General features: G+C 40.7%; 2 protein-coding genes and 1 long non-coding RNA gene across 4 annotated transcripts in view; 1 reads left to right on the forward strand and 2 right to left on the reverse strand.

Annotated features, from left to right (window-relative positions):
* LOC126492996 (cytochrome P450 3A31-like) overlaps positions 1-660 on the reverse strand; it is a 287,886-nt gene extending 287,226 nt beyond the window's left edge. The window contains exon 1 of one of the 2 annotated variants that reach the window (XM_050129720.1): positions 384-570. In XM_050129720.1, the coding sequence (XP_049985677.1) occupies positions 384-454 (71 nt within the window). In that variant the 5' untranslated portion in view covers positions 455-570. Of the gene's footprint in view, positions 1-383 lie in introns of both variants that reach the window. The other variant, XM_050129721.1, reaches the window with a different exon arrangement.
* Positions 1-21,024, forward strand: part of LOC126493002 (uncharacterized) — a 236,485-nt gene that overhangs the window by 98,206 nt on the left and 117,255 nt on the right. The gene's annotated exons all lie outside the window — the stretch shown is intronic.
* LOC126492995 (cytochrome P450 3A6-like) overlaps positions 3,310-21,024 on the reverse strand; it is a 223,526-nt gene continuing 205,811 nt past the window's right edge. Inside the window, exon 14 of the mRNA XM_050129716.1 lies at positions 3,310-3,342. Coding sequence (XP_049985673.1) covers positions 3,325-3,342 — 18 coding nt within the window. The 3' untranslated portion in view covers positions 3,310-3,324. The remainder of the gene's footprint in view (positions 3,343-21,024) is intronic.

The following is a 21,024-nucleotide window of genomic DNA, read 5'->3' on the forward strand; positions in this document are numbered from 1 at the left end:
TGACACAAGCTCCTCCCATCACTACAATCCTGAGACATTGCAGAAGAGGCCTCCCATCATGCACAGTTATTTGTAATCTGCTTTTGTTAAATTCTGGTTGGTTAATCTGGGGAAAAACCGAGACTCAACCAGAGGATACTCTAAGTCTAACTAGGTCATTCTATCATCCTATCCACAGAACGCGGTGTTCAGTAGAAGAGGAATGTATATTTATCCCCTTAGAGGACCAACAGCAACACCTTAGGTCTTTGGAACATCCCACACTTAAGTAGCCTTCCCTTCATTTTCTCTTTGGATTTTCCAAACAGGGAGAGGAAAGAATTATCCATTTCATATTCCCAAGTCCAAATCACTGAGGAGAGGAGTCTGGATAGTTTACTCACAGGTAGAGGAGCACCAGGCTGGTAGCCAGGAGTATCCAGGTTTCCATGGAGAAGTTTGGGATCAGGTCCATTGCTGCTTCTTTAATCAAGTCTCTCTTTTGTGCTTTATTCTCAGATATTTGTGCTCCACCTTGCAGGACTGAGCTGATGAGCTTCCTTTCCTGCCTAGCTGTGAGTCAAAAGGCGAGCCTGCAGTGCTTAAGTATGGGAAAGGGGTGGGGTTGGCCTTGCAGCCAATGAAAACGCCACCTTTGTGCCCCACCCACTGTCCTAAGAGTTAACTGCACTCTCCACCCCAGTAGTTGGCAAAGAATTATGCATGTGTCCACTTGGATGTAAGAATTTGTCTTGTAGAAATATCAATTTAAATAGAACCTGTGTTATCATTGGATCCAAAGGTTATTTTTTCTTATCAGAAACTCAGGGTAAGTTATTGACTTTAATTTCCTGTAGTCTGTTCTCTTGCCCAGGGCTGCTTTTATTTCACAATACTTGAAATTCAGCCAAATGGACTACACCTACAGGTATTTTTTCATTCATTTCCCTCTGCCTACAATATCTTCTGTCTCACAGAAGACGCTGTTTTTGTTTTTCAAAATCCATTCTTTAAGAGGGACACATGGATCACCCTGGGAAGGGGAAGTAGATGACATCTTTTGGGTAAATTGGGTAAAAGGAAGGGAATGGGAGATGACAACATGAGTGACCAGGATGGTCCAGTTGGGGGAGGGATGAAAGAGATGTTTCCATAGAGGGGGTCATAACAGGGCTAGGGAGAAACCTGGTGCTAGGGAAATATCCAGGAATCCACAAGGATGACCCCAGCTAAGAACCCTAGCAATAGTGGAGAGGGTACCTGAACTGCCCTTCCCCTGTTATCAGGTGGTTGACTACTCTAAATGTCATCATAGAACCTTCATCCAGCAACTGATGGAAGCAGATTCAGAGATCCACATTCAAGCACCAGGTTGAGCTTTGGGAGTCAGTTGAAGAGAGGGAGGAGGGTTTATAGAAACAAGGGGTTTAAGGTCACGATGGGGAAACTCATAGAGACAGGAGACCTGAGCTAGTGGGAACTCACGGGCTCTAGACTGAGAGCTGGGAAGCCCACAGGGGATCAAACTAAGCCCTCTGCATGTGAGTGACTGTTTTATAGCCTTTTCTGTTCATAGGACCCATGGTAATGGGACCAGCGTTTATCCCTGGCACATGAGTTGACTTTTTGAAGCCCAATCTATATGGTGGGATGCCATGTTCAGCCTTGATACAGGAGGGAAGGAGCTTAATCCTCAATCAGCTGAATGTACCAGGCCTTGTTGACTCCCCATGGAAGGTCTTATACTTTCTGAGGTGTGGATGAGCAATGGGAGGGGCAAGAGGAAGGGAGGGAAGGAGAGCTGTGGTTGGTATGTAAAATGAATAAAAACCACATTTGATAGAATTCTGCCTCACCAACCTCATCAAATTTAGAAATACTCTCCTGGATAACCTTTATCATGTCCAGGAGAAAATTTATTTTTCTCTTTCCAAGAACATTATTGGTTTCCATATATGTTTTCATTTTCAAGCCATAAGATCCTATAAGATATAGTTTGGTTCGGATTGTCTTTTTTTAATTAACTAATTTATTTTTTAAAAAAACTACTTTTTCTCATTTTATATACCAATCCCAGTCCCCTCCTCCCATCTACTCCTCAGAGAGCTAAGGCTTTCAATGGTGAGTCAACAAAGTCTAGCACATTGCTTTGAGACAGGACCATGGCCCACCCCATTATATTTAGACTGAGAAAGGTATCTCTACAAACTATGGGTTCCAAAAAGCCAATATAAACAGTAGGGATAAATCGTGGTCTCATTGCCAGTGGCCCCACAGTACCCAAGCATACAACTGTCACCCAGGTTCAGAAGGCCAGTTGTGTTGGTGGGCTTCCATTAGCTCAGATGAGCTGTTTCAGTGGGTATCCCTATTATGGTCTTGACCTCTTTGCTTGTATTCTCACTCCTTCCACTCTTCAGCTGGACTTTGGGAGCTCAGTCCAGTGTTTTGCTGTGACTCTCTGCCTCTGCTTCCATCAGTTGCTGGATGAAGGTTCTATGGTGACATTTAAGACAGTATAACTCTCTTTTATGTCTCTTGTTCCTAGAAGATTGCTAAAAACTTCATGGCCCTGTGTCATAAAAGCAGTAGTGTTTAGTTAGACCCAGTCTTCTTCCTGACATATGAAGCTGATCTGCCTTGGAGTTGACTGATACATCAGATAGAGCTAGAAAGATGTCTCAACAGCTTAGAGCACTGTCTGCTCTACCAAAGGACCATGGCTCAATTACCAGAACCCACATGGTGGCTTACAACCATCTGTAACTCAAATTTCATTCTCTATGCATGCCTTGGTGTGTGCTTCTTCACCTCCAATAGAAGTGGTTTTCAACTGTTAACTCCACCCACTGTGCCTGAGATTCCCCCCCCCCCCAGCTGTTATGCTCCTACCTTCATTACCATTCTTTGACTGGCAGACAAAACAAACCTAACCCAAAACCCCCGATGATGTTAGGGGTGCTTGTGAGTATGGGGATGTGCAGCGCACATGTGTGCCTATGTATGTGGTAGGGAGCAGACAGCCTTTGACCAACAGCCCATCCGTTTTTTGATTGATTTTTATTGAGCTCTACATTTTTCTCTGCTCCCCTCCCTGCCTTTCTCCTCCCCCTTTCAACCCTCCCCCAAGGTTCCCATGCTCCCAATTTACTCAGGAGACCTTGTCTTTTTCTACTTCCCATGTAGATTAGATCTATGTAAGTCTCTCTTAGTGTCCTCATTATTGTCTGGGATTGTGGTTTGTAGGCTGGTTTTCTTTGCTTTATGTTTAAAGAACCACCTATGAGTGAGTACATGTGATAATTTCTTTGTGTGTCTGGGTTACCTCATTCTAAATGATGTTTTCTAGCTCCGTTCATTTTCCTGCAAAATTCAAGATAAAATTATTATTATTATTATTATTATTATTATTATTATTATTATTGCCCATCTTATATATTGGATCAGTTTCTCTCACTTGAAACCTGAGCTTGCCAATTTGGCTTATCTAACTGGCTAGCTTGCCCTGCTTTTCTCTGCCTCTGTCTCCCACACCCTGGAGTTACAGGGTCCACTATGCCTGCCAGTCACTGTGTACAGACAATAGGACTTTGGTCCTTATGCAAGCATAGCAGGCATTTTATCCACTGAATCATATACACCCTTTCTTTCTCTTTCTCAGTACAAACAAACAGGAACCTGAAAACATAAATAATAATATAAAAAACAAACAAAATAAATAAAAAGAGTTAAAGACAAAGCACAGAAAACACATAAGACTGAGACATACATTCATACACACAGAAAAACCATAAAAATATTAGCGGCTATAATATATAAGCAAAATATCTGTAACCCCCCCCACAGGTCCAGATGAAACATTGTGAGATTAAAAAACAAAAACAACAAACAAACAAACAAACAAAATCCCTCTATAAATACTATTGAGTTTGTTGGCCATCTATTGCTGGGCCCGGAGCCTGCCCTAAAGTGTGATTTGTGTTACCAGTGAGACTCCTTTGGAAAGAACTATTTTTTCAATTGTAAGCAATTATCAGTTGGAGAAGGCTCTGGGTTAGGAATGGGGGCTCAAGTCCATTTCCCCTCTCAGAGCTTAGATTCATCTGTGCAAGCTCTGTGCATGCTGCCAGTCTCTGTGAGTTCATATGTACATCAGTCTTGTTGTGTCTAGACAGCCTTTCAGGAAAGTCACCACTGTCAATCACAGGGTTTATAGCTGGGGGGTTGTTTACCTCTCTCCTCTGGTAGTGTACAGAGTAACGTATGGCAAGCAGGGTCAAGGCACTATTTATCCACATTCAGTGAGCCATGCACGTGTTGTCTTCACCAATAGAGCCTTACCATCCGTTTGTGGAGAGCCTAGGTTGTTTGGGGGGTTCCATGGGAACCCTTTATCCAAAAATTGATAGATGTAACACATTCCTGGAACTGAAGGTGATCTCTAGTTGGGACTTGTCTCTCCTGTTATTTGGTGATTACAATTTAGGATTCTTACACACACACACACACACACACACACACACACACATTTTTATCAAAAACTTCTACTGTATTAGGTTTCCCTACAACCCCTCAAATGACCCTCAGTTTTGGCTGTCACTCCCCATATTCCCTTTTACTATGAATCACAGAATCATTAAGTATTAATCAGCCTCATTTCACAGGATTGCCTCATCAGAGTCAAGATCTCTGTAAGGAGGACTAACCCAAAATGCATGACATGTTTGAATTATTGGCTTGCAAATAAGGTGGCTATTTCTTGCTGTAGTTTTCTCACCAGACCTTATACCCTTCTGTTACAAATTTAGAATTTATCTCCCATAGTGCAACACTATTTGATCATTTACTGGGCATAATTTCCACTATGCATTTGGGATTTTACTGATAACATCCCCTCACTATGTGTGAAATTACTCACACAGTCAAAAAGCCTGTTTCCCAATACCAGGTCTTTGTTCCTTTCTCCTATGTAAATGCAGAGATCTGCCTTCTTGCAGTTATCTTTATTGACAGGTATTTGCTCAGACAAAGATATTCTGTTTAAGACATTCCCAGGTATCCAAGGACATAGAATTACTATCTGCCCAAAACTGTTGATTCATAGATGCTCATATAGAAAAAATAAGCATGCCCTGCTTTTTCCTCACTTATAAATAAGAAAAGCAATGACCTAAAACTAACCTTGCATTAAAAGATTCCTAGCATCTCATGCCCACCTACACCTCAGTTTACTGATGATTTTTGTTCAGGAGATTGACTGCTTGTGTTTTACTCTCAGGAAAAAATAGTTAGCAATCTACCCATAGCCTGGAGGGAGACAAACCTTCACTGGCACATCTGATAGGCACCATGTCCTGGATCTGATAATTTAAATCTGGATCTCCTCTTTGTTTCAAGCACTTAGAGTAGATGCTATAAACTTCAGCTCTAAAAGGCCCTTAGAACTTGAAACCTTTTGAAAAAAGTGCTAATGGACCAAGGGCAACAAACTTCCCTTTTCCTTGTACATGGGTTGCTTGGTTACTCTCTCTCTCTAGGCCTGCATGATTTTGTGGGTCTTTATAGCCGTGTAAGAACAAAGAGAGTTAAAAGAAGCTGGAGCAGAAGTGTCTCCAGAAATTAGCAGAGATAGGAAAATTAAGAAGGAGGATGAGAAGAATGTAGCCGAAAACTGGAACTGGGATTAGAATTGAGACAGAGAATTAGAGCTAAGAAATAATAGACAGGACAGAAAAATTAGAATAGAGAACAAGAAAGAAAGAACAACAAAGAGAAAATGTTCTGAATAGATTAATTTTTTAGTATTGGGAGGGGGTTCCAGTGAGTATTGAAATTCACCTGCATTTAATTTCCAAGTGCTTAAAATACCCCTGACTCCTAAAGGTAGAAGTAAGATAAAAACTACATTAACATGATTCAAGGAAATGAACATACCAATTTGAAGGGCATGGGCTACATTCGTAGTTAAACATTCTTTTAACTAGAACAAAGCAAGTCACGCTTATACCTTAGACCAAAACATTCTGTAGGCAAATCACTCCCTGGGTGGAATTTTTTTTAACTCCCAGATTTCAGTCCTTTTGCTTATTGTAGTGTCTTTCTTTCCCCTCCCTTTCCCAATTAGGAGGTTCAAGGTCAACTTCCACTCCCCCCCCCACCTCACTGCTCCATTCCTGGACCCCTTCACCTCACTGGGCTAGCCCCTCCCATACTCCCTTTTCTCTTCCAAATCTCTCTCAGATAGAAAAGACTAGGTTCTTTTTCTACTAATCCTTCTGCTTACCCAATTTTTTCCTCAGTCAGTACCAGATATTAGAAAAGAGTTAAAAACGGTTGAGGAAGGTCCCCAAACTCCTGTATGGAAATTGGTGAAAATGGCCTTTAAAGTTTTAATGTCCAAGAGAAATCAGCTGAGTCTTCCCAACAGGCAAAGCTACATCAATCTACAGGCCCAGGCCTCAACAGCTGCCCTAAGGTCTCAGGAATGGGGACAAGGGAGGCCAACCACAGGGCTCTACCCTGATAGAGCCCAGGCGAAGTCAACCTCACAGACAAACTGTTTCAGTGTGGCCTAAATGGTCACGTGGCACACTATTGCACTACACCTGCTCCGAGGTTGTGCCCTATCTGCTAGCAACCTGGACACTGGAAATCACAATGCCCCCATGTGGGCTTGTTCTCTATGCCAAGCCACAGAGGTCCAGCCTCATCACCATCGGCAAGTGAAACTGTGCCAGCCTTACAGAGGATTGACACTGCCCAGACTTGGTATATTCCGAGCCTACAGGTAAAGCTACAAATGGCGGGTAAGTCTATTACTTTTATTTCCACTCGGGCCTTAAGTTTCCCTCACGAATTTCAGCTATGGGGGTAGATAGGACCCATTCCTCCCCACTTAAAACTTTGTCACTGCCCTCCATTCTTACAGGACATTTTTTTTCTCTCATTCTTTCTTAGCGATACCGGCTTGCCCAGCACCTTTACTGGGTGGAGATATCCTTAGCCACATCCCCAAAGCTTTGTTCTGCTTCTTGGAGCCCCTTTTTAACCCCACCCATCTCCAAGATTCTGTTTTACAGGTTCACTCCTCCTGCCAGACGTGTGCCCAGGCCAACCCACAAGGAGCTCTCCACATACACCAGCTTCATGGACACAACTGGACAAAGATTGGCAGGTTAATTTAACCCATATGCCTACTCATAAAAAACTTTGTTATCTCTTAACACTTGTGGACACTTTTACAGGATGGATAGAAGTGTTTTCAGTCTCCAGGGCAACAGCAGGTGTGATGGGTCAGGGTCATGGAGCTCATGTCAAAAGCGCTCAACATCTCCTGGTCAATTGGACTCATCAAAGAACAACTAACCAAGCTCTCCATTGAACTCAGGTTATCTAGGCCCTCCCTTCTCCCCATTTCCCTGACTCGTCTCAGGGCCACCCCACATTCCCCTATAGGCCTGAGCCCTTTTGAGTTGCTTTATAGCAGGCCCTTTCTCCTTAACCATCACCTCCCAGTTCAAACTCCTCCACTGGCAGGATATGTACCCTACCTCTCCCTTTTAAGGTCCCTTCTCCATTCACACACTGACAGTTGTCTTCCTACCACCACACCAGTGGACCCTAATGCCCTTAAACATGCCCTGCTCTCCCCAGAGGACAGAGTACTCCTCAAACAGTTAACTCCTAGGTCTCTCAGGACTTCACAAGGTAATCCTCACCACCCTTTTGGCTGCCAAGCTCTTGGGACACACTCATGCTGGTACCATCTCTCCAGGCTCAAGCCGGCGCCTACTCAAGATACTTGGTCTGCCCAGCAGACAGGACCTTCCACCCTCTGGTTTTCCAGGACGCCACAATGAAGGGCCTACCTGCTCCTCATTATGGCACACTCATCTTTAGTGATAACAATATTTTTCCTAGACACCCGCCTTCTCATCTCCCCAAGGAACAGATGCCTGCCATCTCCCGGATGACAGTTACTGAGATGCCTCTCCAGTCACACCTCTCATTGAACGTGAAAACCTAGCTCTCCTCTTCCCCACACCACCCCTTGCCCACAGGAAGTAGCCAGATTTGAGTCTACACCCTTTTTTTTCCCAAAGAGAGCCTAAATGTTTGTCGTAATTACCATTCCAATTTTCTGTCACCCTTATATCCAAAGAGTCTGGAATGTCAAGTTGGGAGTGTAGATCCCAGCCCCTCACATCTATCCCAGGCCCCAGGCTTGGTCTGGACTCCAAATCACAGCAGGCCAGGTCCTGACCCCCCCCCAGGGTATTTAACTGATCTCCCAAAAGAGGAACACGTGGTCCCTTTTTTGATTTTTGATGAAGAAGCTAAAATTATATAATGGAATATAGAAAGCATCTTCAACAATTGGTGCTGGAATAACTGAATGTCAACATGTAGAAGAATGAAAATAGATCCATATCTATTACCATGCACAAAACTCAAGTCCAAATGGATTAAAGATCTCAATATAAATCTGACCACACTGAACCTGATAGAGGAGAAAGTGGGAAGTAATCTTAAATGCATTGGCACAGGAGACCACTTCCTAAATATAACCCCCAGTAACACAGACAATGAGAACAACAATAAACAAATGGGACCTCCTGAAACTGAGAAGTTTCTGTAAACCAAAGGACACAGTCAATAAGACAAAAAGGCAACCTACTGAACAGAAAAAGATCTTCAGCAACCCCACATCAGACAAAGGACTGATCTCTAATATATATAAAGAACTCAAGAAATTAGACATCAAAATGAACATAGTTGAACATGTTTCTTTCACAGAGAATTCTCAACAGAAGAATCTCAAATGGCTGAAAGACACTTAAGGAAATGTTTGACATACTTAGCCATCAGGGAGATGGAAAACCAAACAACTCTGAGATATCATCTTACACCTGTCAAAATGGTTAAGATCAAAAACACCAATAATAGCTTATGCTGAGAGGATTTGGAGTAAGGGGAACACTCCACCATTGATGGTGGGAATGCAAACTTGTACAACCACTTTGGAAATAAGTATGGCAGTTTTTCAGAAGATTGGGAGTCAACCTACCTCAGGATCTAGCAATACCACTCTTGGTCATATACCCCAAAGATGTTCAATCATACCACAAAGCCACATGTTCAACTATGTTCATAACAGCATTATTTATAATAGTCAGAATCTGGAGACAATCTAGATGCCTTTCAACTGAAGAATGGATAAAGAAAATGTGGCACATTTACACATTAGAGTACTACTTGGCTATAAAAAAATGACATCTTAAATTTTTCATGCATATTGATGGAACTAGAAAACACCATCCTGAGTAAGGTAACCCATACCAGAAAAGATGAATATGGTATGTGCTCACTCATAAGTGGATACTAGGTATAAACAAAGGATATTGAACCTATAGTTCATGATTCTAGACCATCTAAGTAATAAGGTAAACCCTGAGAAAAACATATATAGATCCACCTGGAAAGTTGAAATAGTTAAGTTCCTCTGACAAAATTGAGAACATGTGGGTAGGGGAAAAGGGAGGGTAGAAGGAGAATAGGAGAGGAGAAGGGAAGGGATAGGGAGAACTTGAGGAAATGGGATAGTCAGAATGGAGAAAGGACAGAGATGAGTGTTGAAATATGGAGCGGCGGGGCTGCGTCCCCGGCACCTGGCCGCCCGCATGGCTAGGTTATGCCCCGAAATAATTACACGGAAACTGTATTCTTTTAAACACTGCCTGGCCTGGCTAGTTCCAGTTTCTTATTGGCTAGCTCTTACATATTGTTTTAACTCATTTCTAATATTCTGTGTAGCCCACGAGCTGGCTTACCAGGGAGGATCTTAACCTGCGTCTGTCTGGAGCGGGAGAATCATGGCGACTCCTCAACTCAGCTTCTTTCTCCCAGAATTCTCTTCTGTATACTCCGCCTACCTAATTTTCTATCCAATAAAATGGGCCAAGGCAGTTTCTTTATTAATAAGAAATCACTCCCACATCAGATGAGAGCAAGGAAAGAGATATCTTGATTAAGGGAGCCATTATAGGGTTAGCAAGAAATCTGGCTCTAAAGAAATTCCCAGGAATCCCCAAGGATGACCCCAGTTAAGACTAAGCAATAGAGCAGAGAGTACCTAACCTGCCCTTGTCCTATAGTCAGACTGATAAATATCTTAAATATTACCACAGAACCTTCATCCAGCAACAGAGGCATACCCAACATTGGAGCACTGGACTGAGCTATCAAAGTCCAGTTGAAGAGTGGGAGGAATAAGAATATGAGCAAAGAGATCAAGACCATGATGGGTACACCCACTGAAGCAGTCTACCTGAGCTAATGGGAGCTCACCAACCCCAGCCATACTGGGAAGGAACAAGCATAGGACCAAACTAGTTTCTCTGATTGTCGTTGACAGTTGCATGGCTGGGGCAGACTGAGGGGCCACTGGCAGTGGCACCAGGATTTATCCCTATTGCCTGTACTGACATTTTTGTAACTTATTCTCTTTAGATGGATCCCTTGCTCAGCCTAGATGTAGTGTAAGAGCCTTGGACATTCCCAAAAGTAGTGTGCCTTACCCTCTCTGAGAAGTAGATGGGGGTGGGTTGAGGGAGTAAGTAGAGAAATTATCTCCCAAGGATAGGAATTAACCTCTTCATTTCCAGAGGGATGAATTTTTACTTGTTGGAGAGTCTTCTCATGTACACTGTGAGCCACAGCACACACAGAATTATATATGCTGTAACTCTCTTCAGTCATGTCCATTTCCCAAATATTTCTAGGCAACAGTTCCAAGGAAACATTGGGTAGACAGTTACCCAAAATTTTACAATAAGAGCAATTGAAGTGTATGTTCCACAAAACAGCAAGACAAAGGTCTTCTGGATATTTGGAAGAGTTATATGCCTGGATAAACTTCCTAAATTCAGAAATCTCAGCATGTTGATGTGCAAATATGAGACTCCAATGTAATGAATCAAACATGAAAGTAGAAAGATATTTAGATACATCCCATTCTGACTTCATGACCCAAACTTTCCAAGTTATTAAATGTTATACTATATTTTGGATTATACCATGTAAAGATTCAGTACCACCGCAAACGATAACCACACTTGCAGATGATTTTAGGATCTATAGGTGAGTTTTTATGGAAAAGTAGTAAAAGGGAACTATGTTGTCTGGAATCATTTCTACAAAAGCTATGCACGCTCTATTCTTGTCCAGCTCTACTCTCAAGTCTGAGAGAATTTGGGTCCCGTTGTGGTCATTTGTGAGAAACAGTCCCACCCAGGTCCAGCTGAAACGAACCATCAAAGTGTCCTTTGGTGCTATCTGGCTGAGAGAAGAGAACTGACCTGTCACTCAGGATAGTATAAAATGGCCCAAAAGTAAGCTGAAGGAAATTTCAAATAGGAAACAAGAGGGAAAATATTTACATAGAACACAATCTTAAACCTTTGAAGGCACCTTGGATTGGTAGCAACTAACTTCTGCTTATGATATTTTAAACTCCCATCTTGTTTCTGAAGACATTTATAGAGAATTCTGTATAAGGAACAACATTTTCTAAAAAAACACTCTATGCTCCAATCTCTTCCTCTTCTTTAACGCAAGCCAAGTATGTGAGGTCATATAATCAAACGCCTAACTTATTCTTCAATAGATGAATGACACAGCCTCAAGTCTTTACAGTTGAAAATACCTGAAATGTCTGCAGTTTAATTCAGGTTTCCTGCTCCCTCAAGCCCTCACCTGTGGATATTTGTAGAGATTCAGCAGTGTCCCAATATGTACAGATGTTGCCCATGATGTTCCTGTAAGTAAAGCGGCAGCCTTGATGTGCCTTCTACATGTGTAATTGGGAATATTAATCCCCACTCCTGTGAGACAAGTAAAAGCTTCCTGCTCAATATTCCATTGATTGCCTTGGACTTTTTAAAGATCAAATCCTAGCGATGTGTTGGGTAAAATGTGAATGTTCCTGTTGATCCCCTCCCTCAATGGCAAATATGAACGCCAAAGAAAACTGGTAGCTCCTCAGCTTGAACCTACAGAGCAGGGTTGTCTCAGTTTATGAAAGGAACTCATATCATATCTAACAGTTTGATGGAATGGTTTTTATATCTTTAATATTACATATCTTCAATCAATATTTTTGTCATCATGTTAATTGTTATAATTTGAATGCTATGATATATAGTAAGTGATGGTTCAGTTACCTAAAAGCCTTGGGTGGCTATAAAATATCTGGACAGGAATGCTGGTGTGAACTGTTATCAACCATGGAATGTCTGGTAAGGAGACACACAAACAAAACCTCCTAATCCTCTGATGCTTTGGTGAAATAACCAGTAGATGGAAACTTCCAAACTTAAAATCTCCTTTGTTCTATAATAGAAAAATCCCAACATCACCCACACATCCACTCTGTGTGTACATAGATGGAGAGACTGTATCCATTCAGTTGCAGTTAAGGGGCAATGGTTCTTATGGGGATGCCTGTCACATGCATCAATCCCAAACAACATTGAATCTGAACGTGTGAAAAGTCTGGGGGCTCCAATACCCAGGCACAACTCTTTAAACAACGTTTCCTCTCTTCCATTGCCATCTCCCTTTCCTTGCTGAGAGACAGACAATGAAGAACAGGATGACTGAGTGAGCTTTCTTTGTTTTAACGGTCTAGAATCATGTAGGCTTGAATCCTCTGGGGACTTTTGTGCTCAGATTTTTTAATTTCCTTCATCCGCCTTTCTCTTTCTTTATCCTTTCACATTATACAACACCCTTGAATGCACTGATGACAGATGTAATTACCTTACGCTGCATCTGAGTTCAACTTGAAAAGAAAGTATGACCTGGTTTATTGCACACATGACTTCAGAATTCTTTTCAATATAGAAGCAACCATGCGCCTTGGCTGGTGATTATGCAAATGATATCACAAAGAAAATATACACCATGTGACTTCACCACTATCTTGGTTGATGTCACCACTTGGAGCAAGCAATATGGTGGCCACCATTATACTTCATGGCCCATTGAGTCCAATAGGATCCCCACACCTATTTTATAATTGACCATGGAGAAAATATTGGAACTCTATGGTGTTTATTTTTTAATTTTTAGTGTTTTCTTTTCTTTTTTTGTTTTAACATTAATGGGTTTTCCATGATATAATTACTGGCTTCTATGAGAGCCTAATTGAAGTGGACAGATCCCAAAAGAGATTCAAAGGATGAATTGCCACGAGTGAGACAAGCTGCAGCCAAGAAAGAACTCTCATTGTTGTCTGTTTGTCTTTCTGCCCAAATTTACAACCTGTTTATTAAAATTCCTCTGTTTCCCTTTAACAATGAAAATTATAAAAATCTAATCCCAGTAAGCAATAATTATAAAATTGATTTATTAGAATTTGTCTTCTGATTATTTATATATAAACTGTCAATGTGAAATTATGGTTTGTTGTTCACATCATGCACTTAATAACAGAATGATTATTGTGGAGGCCCAAAAATGTGAGTCTATTTCTACCTTGTCTGATGATCAGAGAGTTTGGAGGTTGCTCAAAATGGTTGACAAGCATGGCTACATGTCCCAACACAGGATGTGATTACATGGTTCTTTTGACATTATGATAGCTCATACAAATAGATCCTTTCCGTCTTGACAGATGGTCAGGATATACAAACATTCTTCTTCTTCTTCTTCTTCCTCTTCCTCTTCCTCTTCCTCTTCCTCTTCCTCTTCCTCTTCCTCTTCCTCTTCCTCTTCCTCTTCTTCTTCTTCTTCTTCTTCTTCTTCTTCTTCTTCTTCTTCTTCTTCTTTTGTAATTATGAGGTTACCTGGGGGAATGGTTGCCTTCAGGATACTTGGTCTAGTGTGGTTTTACTGCCTAAGCAAGAGAATGATAATGACTTGATGCCTCAGAGGGTTAAAGCAACAAACTGTTCACATTGTCCTTTGTATCATGTTAAGAAGTCTTTCGTTACCTTCTTCTCCCTTTTGTGTTAGGGTATAAAAGAGTATGGAGAATTGAACATGGGCAATATTAGTATTCACTGGAATGCCCTCCTGGAACTTTTTATGGTTTCTGTTTTTATTATTTTCATGCATCTTTGTATTCTTTACTAATATTTCCAAATCCCCACATGCTGTAGGAATTCCTACAGCCAGTACCCTTTAAGATACTGGCTTACTTGGGCATGGCCTCTTATACTATAAATGCCTATGTAAATGCGCTGTTACCCTCTCTTCTGGCTTCAGGATTTGGTTGCTGTTCCCCATTCAAACAAAGGATTGTGATCTATGAGTCTACTCTTTATTAATAAATAAATAACTAAATAACTAACTCTTTATTATACTCAATTCTGAGGTAGTGTGGGATTTCTTTTTAGTATCCGTCTTCATCTGGCACCCATGTGGATCCAAACTTCACACCTACTAGGTGGACTGGCTTAAAGGCCTAATGGGTTCACAGCCCAGAAATTCTCCCACCCTGACTGCTTGGCTTGCTTTTACCTACTAAGTAGTTTATTTATTTATTTATTTATTTATTTATTTATTTATTTATTTATAAAATCCCCACCACAGTGGAGCTAAGTGCATGAGGCAACCTGGAAATTTGCCAAGCTGATGCACAGTCCCCCGCCCCCAGCCCAGCTGTATTTCCTGCCTCAGGGCAACTTGTGTAGCTTCTGGTTTTTGCTCCTGAGTTCTGGGCTTCTTGCTCCACTTACGGACTTGATTTAATCGCTTTTACTTTGTCAAGCAAAGCATATTTCTCAGTATTTAACCAGCATTAAGGCAGGAAGCCAAAGTAGTACTGGACCGTGCCTGGCAACACCAGTTGTGCCACCACTAGTCGCGACTCTGCCACCATGGCACCTGCTGGACAATAAAGATTATTACACCTAAAACAATTTACCAGACATTATCACGTAAATATTTTATTAATTAATAAATCAATACACTTGAAAGTTATATAATGGCAGCACCAGTCCATTCCTGAGAGAATGTTGAGCACCAAAGGCATTCTATTTGGAGCATCCACCTAGATTTTTATGCAGGAACACACGCATTTAATGCAGAACTGATTCTGATGGGACCCTATGAAAGGCCAAGAGGAGAAGGAAATTTCTTTTCTTTGCCTGCTTGCTATCACTTACCTAACAAGTCCATTACTTCACTAGCTTTAGAACCTACTTTTTTTTTTCTGGGTTTGAGAATACATATCAAGATAAATGGCTTTGAAATCTCTAACTCCGGGATCTACCTTGATCCTCTACAACATGTGCTCACAGGAGTATATGTATACAAGGAAATGTGTAAAGTTTAAAAAGTGTCCATTGAGTAGTAACGCACACAATAATAACTACTCTGGCAACAGAGATACAATAAACCATTTTATGTAGAATAGAAATAAAAAAAGACAACATGTAAATTGAAAAAATAATACATCAATAGAATTTGAATGCAGATTTTAAGAACTTAGAGTATTAATGCTATACCATATTATACAAAATTCACCCTCATACAAACACATACACACAAACAAACCCATGCATTTGAAGAGCTAGACAAAAAAAAAATAGAATGTTGTCATCATGAAAAAATATTTAATATTTTGTAGAAATGTGTTTCTATGTAGGAGTGAGGAGGCCACTTGTTTGTCCTGGTTGCCTGGCTAGCTCAGCCCCAAAATAACCACACAGAAACTATATTAATTAAATCAGTTCTTGGCCCATTAGCTCTAGCTTCTTAGTGGCTAAGTTTTACATCTTAATTTAACCCATTTCTATTAATCTGTGTATCACCACATGGTAGTGTCTTACTGGCAAAGCATGTCTATCTCCAGTGGTGGATCCATGGTGTCCTCTGACTCTGCTTTCTTCCTCCCAGAATTCAGGTCTGTCTTCTCTGCCTACCTAAGTTCTGCCCTATCAGGCCAAGGCAGTTTCTTTATTCATTAACCAATAAAAGAAACACATAGACAGAAGGACATCCCACACCATATCTAGTAATGTAAATACATTGAAATAAATGCAAATTTCTATGGGAAAAATAAAATTGAAATATGACTTAAATTACAAAACAGAACAAGAACTAAAAACAAAAAAAGAACCTAGTCAAGGTGAAATAAAATCTCCAAGCCTGAATGCAGTTTTCTGGAGATGACGCCAGATGTGGAATACTTGTGCCATATGTCCTTTAGTTTCTATTTTAAAAGTTTTATGAGCCTCCAAAATGATTTCTATAAAAATCTCTACACATTTTCATGTCCACCTGCAGAAAATAAGGATTTTTCTTTGCCATCAGCCTTTCAAACACTTATGATTAGAATTCTTGATGGTAACCATTATACTGGGTTAAGCTGGTACTTCTAGATAATTATAATTTTCTTTACACACCAATCACACAGCCAAGTATCTGTTTAACAAGGAGAAAAATGAGCAGTTGAAGACATAGCCTAAACAGGAAATGCAGGTGACAGGCTGGATCTAAACATGCAGTGGAATAAAATTAGATCATTATCCTCCACCTTACATAGGAATCAGTTCAAAACAGTTCACAATCCTAAGCTTAGAACATGAAACATTGAAAGTTATAGAAGAACACACACCTAACAATTGTCAAGACATTGGTGTAGGCAAGAACTTACTGCAGAGAATGTCAATGTCACACAAATTAGCCTCAGGAATCAAAAGATGGTACCACACAAAATGAAGACGCAAATGTGGAAAAGAAAAAATATTTTGTAGAGCAAGGTAAACTATAACCAGAACACCATATGATGAGAGAAAACGCTTTCCATTTGTTCTTTAGATTTTGGGCTAATATAGAAAGGTTTCAATTAACTGAAGAAGTTGTAAGTCAAGAGAATAAAGCCTCCAACCAACAATGAGTAATTACATGAGCAGATCCTGTACAAAAGAAAAGCACATACACCTAGCACCCACTTTAAAAGGTTTTCAACATCACTGATCATCAGGAAAAACCAAAACTAAAAAATAACTAAGCATTGATTGTTTTTAGTATTTTAGTATTTTAGATACTGTTTCATGATACAAATAGTACGCCTTGGCTCCACCCAAGGCCTTGGGCTGTCTGAGCTGAAAGAGGCAGTGCTTCTTGTTTGACTATGCGATGTCTTATAAGGAAGGAGGGAGAGTGGTTGGTCTTTCTTTGATGGTGAAGACTAGGAGAGGTGGCATAAAGCAGCATGTGATTGGTCTCCAGCTTTCCAAAGACTTTGAAACTTGATTTACCATGTCCTGTATTCATGAGTGTATCCCCCCTTTCATGTTTAAAAATTCTTAATACCCCTTAAACAGACACACATGGATTTATCATAACCAGTGGCCTTGTGACCTACCAACCTCTACAGCTGTTGGTGAGTTTGGATCCCTGAGACACAAGATCCCCACCCCATAGCTTCCTGCCCTTCAAGTAGTTTCAACCCCCCACCACATGCTCCATTAGCCACCTCTGTTTGCTACAGGAGTTGCTTGCTAGCTTGTGCATTAGGTGCATTGAACTGTGGGTTCAGCTCGACCCATCTTATTTTTTTTTTTTTTTTTTTTTTTTTTTTTTTTTTTTTTTTAGGCAAAAAGGAGACCTGGCACTCACTGTTCTGGCACCAGCTCCCATCTCCAGCTTGGACACGCTCCCTGCTGTTCTGTCATGGTCATGCACTCATGAGCTGCTCTGCCCCTGAGGCCAGCAGCTGTCTGCATGCTCTTTCACAGCCCTACCAAACTGCTAAATTGGAACAATGCCTGTGGTAAATTGGCCTGAAGAGTCCACATTCCAGAGTCCCCTGTGGGAGTCAGTGTTACATTCTGCCTCCAACTCCACTTAAGCACCAGACAGTTCTGCTCAGGTTTTTGGAGCACCACGCGAGTTGAAGACTTCTAAAATCGTTCAGTGTACTGCTTCATTAGTATGTATAATCTGTTGTGCTCTCTGTAGTTCTGTCTAGTACTTGGGGGTACCAGGTGGAAGTTTGCTCGGGTGAGTCTCTAATTTACAGGAACCCACTCAGGGAGCCTGAGTCAGCCTTGTCTGACCTGGTCTGGTGGTACACCTGCGGCCCCTGCTGGTCAAGTGTTGTCATTACAGTCTAAAAATAAGACACCTAGAACAGTCTCTAGAGGAATTTTTTCTGAGGTCATACAGAAATTTGAAACATTTTTGGTTTCTAATATAGATGGAATTTTAGAAGAGATATACGACCTACCTTGTACGTACACATTTTTAGCTATAGTTACTATTAGTCTGGAAATTCACATCATATCCTTAAAAATGTTTTGCTAACAGCGCCAAGAAAGAGAAACTTGCCGAAATGGTACAGACTTTACAAAGTGGTAATGGGGGATTATCCAAAAGGATTCATTCAATTGGAAAATGATAATAATAAATTGGCAGGCAAAGTTCATTCTTTGGAACATGGAAATGATAAATTAGCAGATAAAATTCGTTGCGTGTCAAATGGTTATGAAAAACTGGCAGATAAAACATTGCTTTTGGAAGACAATCTGAATGCCACACAGGTAATATCTAAGGATGAAAGGTATCATTGATGAATAAAATGAAATTTTTAGAATTATATGCAAATGATGAAAACAAGAAACTGATTGATCTAATGAAATCACTGGAATCATTCATGTTCAGAAGTTCAGACCCTACAAAAATCAGTGAAAAATAGATTTCAAGCTTGAGAAGAACTTACTATAATGATAAAAAGAGCGTGAAGGCACCAAAGAAAGGGATTAGAGGGAGCTAAACCTCTGTATAACCTTACGGAGTCAGAGATGGCCCGCCTATAGTCATGAGTTCACTTGCTATGATCTATCCTGTTATTACTGTGTAAAGTCAGCTATTGTTAATTGTCCTGAAGGAGATGCAGATTGTAAATGGAAGTCTATACATATGAAAGATTTCAATGATATTAAGGAAGCAATAGTGTCCTATTACACATTCAGTATATGTAAGGCAGATGCTGAATACCTGGTCTTCTAGGAACAGAATCACTCTAAATGGCTGGAATCAACTAGTCTCAGCAGTATTAGAATATAGTCATCAGTTACTATAGAAAAACTGGTTGAGAGAAGAAGCTAAGGCCCTTGAACAGCAAGATAAGTTTAGATGTTTTGAGATTTCTCATCTCCTTGGTGAGGGCTGTTTTACTGACATAAATAAACAGACTACCATAGATGAACACACATTGTTCACATACTGTAAGGGAGCCTTAAATGATTGAGATAAGATTCAAGAATCAGAAAAATAATCGAGCCATTTACTAAAGTTATACAAGGCTCAAAAGAACCCTTCACTGACTTTTTGCAGAGATTCACTGAAGATGTAAATGGAGCAATATCAGATCAAGTTAGATGACTACTAGTTGAATTTTTCACTTTTAAAATGTTAATTTAGAAGGAAAAATAATTGTGCCTTTAAAGGTCAGGTCGGCACCCATGGAAGAATGAATGCAACACAGTCAATATTGAGTCTCATACAATAGCAATGAGGCTTTTCAAAGGCCTGAAGAGATATCAAAATGTCTAATGTTATAAATGTGGTAAACAAGGACATCTAATAAGAAATTGTACATAGAGTGTTACTAGACATGATGTTTTTCTAGGAAGACCCCAAACTTCTGGATTATGCAGAAGATATAGAAAAGGTCGAGATTGGGAGAATGAATGCAGGTCAATAAGATACAAACAAGGCAACCATTTGCCATGGGGAAATGACTGGGGGGGGGCCTCTTACAGGCCCCTAGGTTGATCGTGGTCTAGTCATTCCCAGTCACTGTGGAAGAAACTCCTCCCCAGAACAATTAGAGGATCCAGTGCCTATTGTAAAAAGCCATTCCACTCTGGATGATAGAATATCTTTGGAGGATGAATAAAAAAATTCCAAGAAGAATCATAAAATGTATATTTTTTGCAGACCTTATTATCAAATTATCAAAGGCCAATAAATACTAGAGGGCCTATTAGATGTGTGTGTGTGTGTGTGTGTTTATGTGTGAGACTATTATTACCACAGAACCATAGCATCCAATTTGACCTCTTCAGGAGGTAGAAGTTCAGTTCCTAGGATTGAAACCCTATCTAAACAAGAGTAAAACAAAGCATAAGATGGGTTGATTGCATGGGGCCAGAAGTCCAGAAGGAAAGGTTGAAGCCATATGTAGCAGTGAGTCCATGGATCTGTGATATGTTACAGTAATGTAATACCCAGATTAATATTTCTCTAAGCTCAGAAGTATACCATAAACCAATTCTAGCCATGTGGGTGGCTGGGGCGCTGGGGACACAGCCCTGCCGCTCCTATATCAACAAATGGCTCCCAACGTGGCATGACTGAGTCCACAGAAAGCCTGAGAAAGCTTGGGAAAGAGTAAAGCCTGTTTGTTTTCTTGGTAGCAGCAGTTTCTCGGGTTTGCTATGCTTGCTAGAGGCAAGCAAGCTCTCTCATCTAAGAGAGGCTTCCTGACTCAGCTTTAGCTGCAAAACCCTGCAGCTCATTAAGAAGTCCTGCCACAAAACACTTAAACGGTGTTGGTGAAAAGCTCAACACATGCTTTTCGGTTTTCAGCCATAGCAGGAAAAAAGCTGTGCCGTTTAAAAATGCTGGCTTTCTGGGCTGTCCTGCCATGGCAAACTCTGACTCTTTTGCACAGGTGGTTCATGCGGTTTGCAAGCACAGGCTGCTGAAGCTCGCTTGCTGGCAGGGACCTTGAAATGCCGTAGAGTTGTGGCAGTAAACAGGGCTACAACCGGTACCTCAGCCATGAGGCTGAAAAGCTAAGGAATGGACTGGATCTAGCTGGCAAAGCCACGGCTTTAATCCTACTCATATTGCTCAGTAATTTAAAGGCTCGTGTGGTCAGAAAAAGAGAGATCTACAGTAAAGAGAGATTCAAAGACAATTTCTAAATGGTTTACAGTGTGTTAAAAATATATGCAAGCTAAAAGTTAAAAGTTCTTAAAAGTAAAACTAAGGAAGAAAGAGGGTAGTTGGGTGTGGTAGTAA

This window comes from Alexandromys fortis, unplaced genomic scaffold, assembly GCF_014885135.2.
Source record: "Alexandromys fortis isolate MF-2015 unplaced genomic scaffold, M_Fortis_MF-2015_v1.1 scaffold_306, whole genome shotgun sequence".
In the NCBI taxonomy this organism is placed as follows: domain Eukaryota; kingdom Metazoa; phylum Chordata; class Mammalia; order Rodentia; family Cricetidae; genus Alexandromys; species Alexandromys fortis.